The 2,500-nt window shown below is 42.0% G+C and overlaps 1 protein-coding gene across 1 annotated transcript in view; it reads left to right on the top strand.

The window, feature by feature from the left end:
• Positions 1-2,500, top strand: part of tanc2b (tetratricopeptide repeat, ankyrin repeat and coiled-coil containing 2b) — a 164,510-nt gene that overhangs the window by 130,533 nt on the left and 31,477 nt on the right. Inside the window, exon 11 of the mRNA XM_062526922.1 lies at positions 19-170. Coding sequence (XP_062382906.1) covers positions 19-170 — 152 coding nt within the window. The remainder of the gene's footprint in view (positions 1-18; positions 171-2,500) is intronic.

Consider the following 2,500-nt stretch of genomic DNA (forward strand, 5'->3'; position numbering starts at 1 on the left):
GGTCGACGCCCACCTGAGTGGGCCCGACCCCTCGACCAATCGCGGCGTGGTCATCGTGGGCAGCATCGGCTTTGGGAAGACGGCCATCATTTCCCGGCTGGTGGCGCTCAGTTGCCATGGGAACAGAATGCGGCAGATCGCATCGGACAGCCCGCAGGCCTCACCCAAACGTAAGTGGGGGTCAGAGTACAGGCTTCAAAGGTCAAAGGTTAAGGTACAGATCTTAGGGGTGGTCTTAGGGGAGACCAGCGATCTCAAAACAAAGTCAAAGTCAAATTTATTTGTGTAGCACAGCATCACACACAGTGGTCATTCAAAGTGCTTTAAGATAAATAAAATAAAATAGAATAAAATGGAATAAAACTAGAAAAGCACTCAGCGAGCGCAAACCTCCGCCAAGCAAAAACATAACCGAAATCACAAACTAACAAAAAAAGCAAACAAGCAAACAAACAAGCAAACTCTGATGAAACATAACCTCCTTGAGGTAATGAAATATGTATGTGTATAGTATATATACAGTATATACACATTGATATATATAGATATCAATCAAAACATAAAATAAATGTCAAACATGTAAATGAAAACAAGAATAAAACACGAATAAGACAAGACAATGTTCTCACCCTATCAATAGGGACGTATTTTTCACGGTGCAATGGACTGTTTTTACATCATTTTAGTATCCCGGTTATGAGGCTTATCTGGATTATATCATATATTATATTATTATATAACATAGCATTATATAATATCTCCAGGACATTCACATTGTTTTTACTGTGTAGTTTTTAGCTGTGTGCTTCGGCTCATTGTCTTGCTGGAGAGTAAATCTTTTCGCAAGTCAGCTCTCCCTACAGCGTGATGCTACCACCACCATGCTTCACATTAGGGAAGGTGCATTTTTGGTGATGTGCAGTGTTTGGTGTCCGCCAAAAATAGCATCTAGTCTGGTCTCATCAGACCAACAAACCTAGTCTGGTTATCACCATACTACGCTCAATCTTTTAAGATTGAACATTAGAATGGGGAGTCTGCGCTTTGTTTCTACTGCACAAGAGGCGTGATCAATGGGCATTGTTCAAATGACTCCGTACGCTTGGATAGTCCTGCAACCACTCACACCAACGATCCGGGCCGTCTTTTGCATAAGCTAGTTTCTGATTGGAGCCAAAGGTTCTGGCAGGTAACAGAGGAGATAGATATGCAGGTTTCCAGCCTGAGCTGCCGGGCGAAATCCAAAATTCGCCGGAAGTTCAGGCAGGGTTCACCCAGCCTACAACGCACCTTCTTCTGTTTGACCTTGGAGTCTGAAGAAGAGCCATGCAGCTCGAAACGTAACTTGAATTATTAAAGTAAACTAAGTGAGAGCAAGTTTTGCGGATCTACACTTTTCTTGGATCTTAACTTTTTGGCTCCTGCACCTTTATCTGGATGTGCGCACTGTTTGCAACTAGTAAATACCTTGGAGTCTCCCACATGTCTTTGGGAGAGTGCTAGTCGAGGCACAATAAAAGCTGTCCCACTCACCCATAGAGCTTTGACTGGTGAAGAACTCGGGCACAAGGTGCTGTATGCAAGGTTCCTCTCAGCTGCTGAGTTGTTGTTGAATATACTTTTTGCCTTTTGTAAATTATTGTAAAGAAAAGGGCACATTAAAGGGGAAGGTGGCAACTATTCCAACTTAATAAACCCGTTTGGAAATCATTTGGATGATTAAATTATCTGTTCCGGTGAAAATTGTGACATTCCCCACTCCACCTAGCGTCCCAAGGCCGAAAACCAACCTTGCAACATTGGGACTTTACAGTCCCAGCAAGAGTGAGAAACAGGAAACTCGTTTTAAATCGTGTTTCTTCCCTTTTAGCATCCACATTGTTCTGCTGAATTTATGCTAACCGTTTTGCTAGCTTGTAAACAAATCCCTTTTTCCACAGTTAGTAAGAAATAGCACACTTTCTCCAGCAGAGGGGGAAATCCTAGCTAATCCTACCAAGGGGGCCATTACAGTAAATTGACAGATTCAAGCAATGAAATAAAAGGGGAGATATCCAAGAGAGTGAATAATTTTTCTGAATGAGTCTGAATAGCCGGTTCTTCAAGAGCAGGCACGTCGTCAGGGGTTACGAATCAGTCTGCTCTGACTCTGAAATGTCAGTTGATTAATACATCTGGAGCATTAAGCACCTGGTTAAGTGAGCTGTGTTGTACAGTACTATTATTTCTGTCATTTGTAGCAGCTTGTACTAAAATTGCTGAATCTGCAGAATAACCTTTCAAGGTGCGTAGTCCTTTCTGTCCATTATGAAAGGGGTCACCTTGATAGAGATCTGCTCCTGTATCTGCTGTCATCCGTCATTTCAAGAGTTCAAGAAATGTATTTGACAAGTCTGTGACACACTGGTCAGGTGCACACTGTAATGAAATGCAGGCTTTAACCACACTCAACTCTGCAAATAATGATGAAGATGATGATGATAATAATAATAATAATAAT

The sequence above is a fragment of the Sardina pilchardus genome, chromosome 22, assembly GCF_963854185.1.
Source record: "Sardina pilchardus chromosome 22, fSarPil1.1, whole genome shotgun sequence".
NCBI classification, from domain to species: Eukaryota; Metazoa; Chordata; class Actinopteri; order Clupeiformes; family Clupeidae; genus Sardina; species Sardina pilchardus.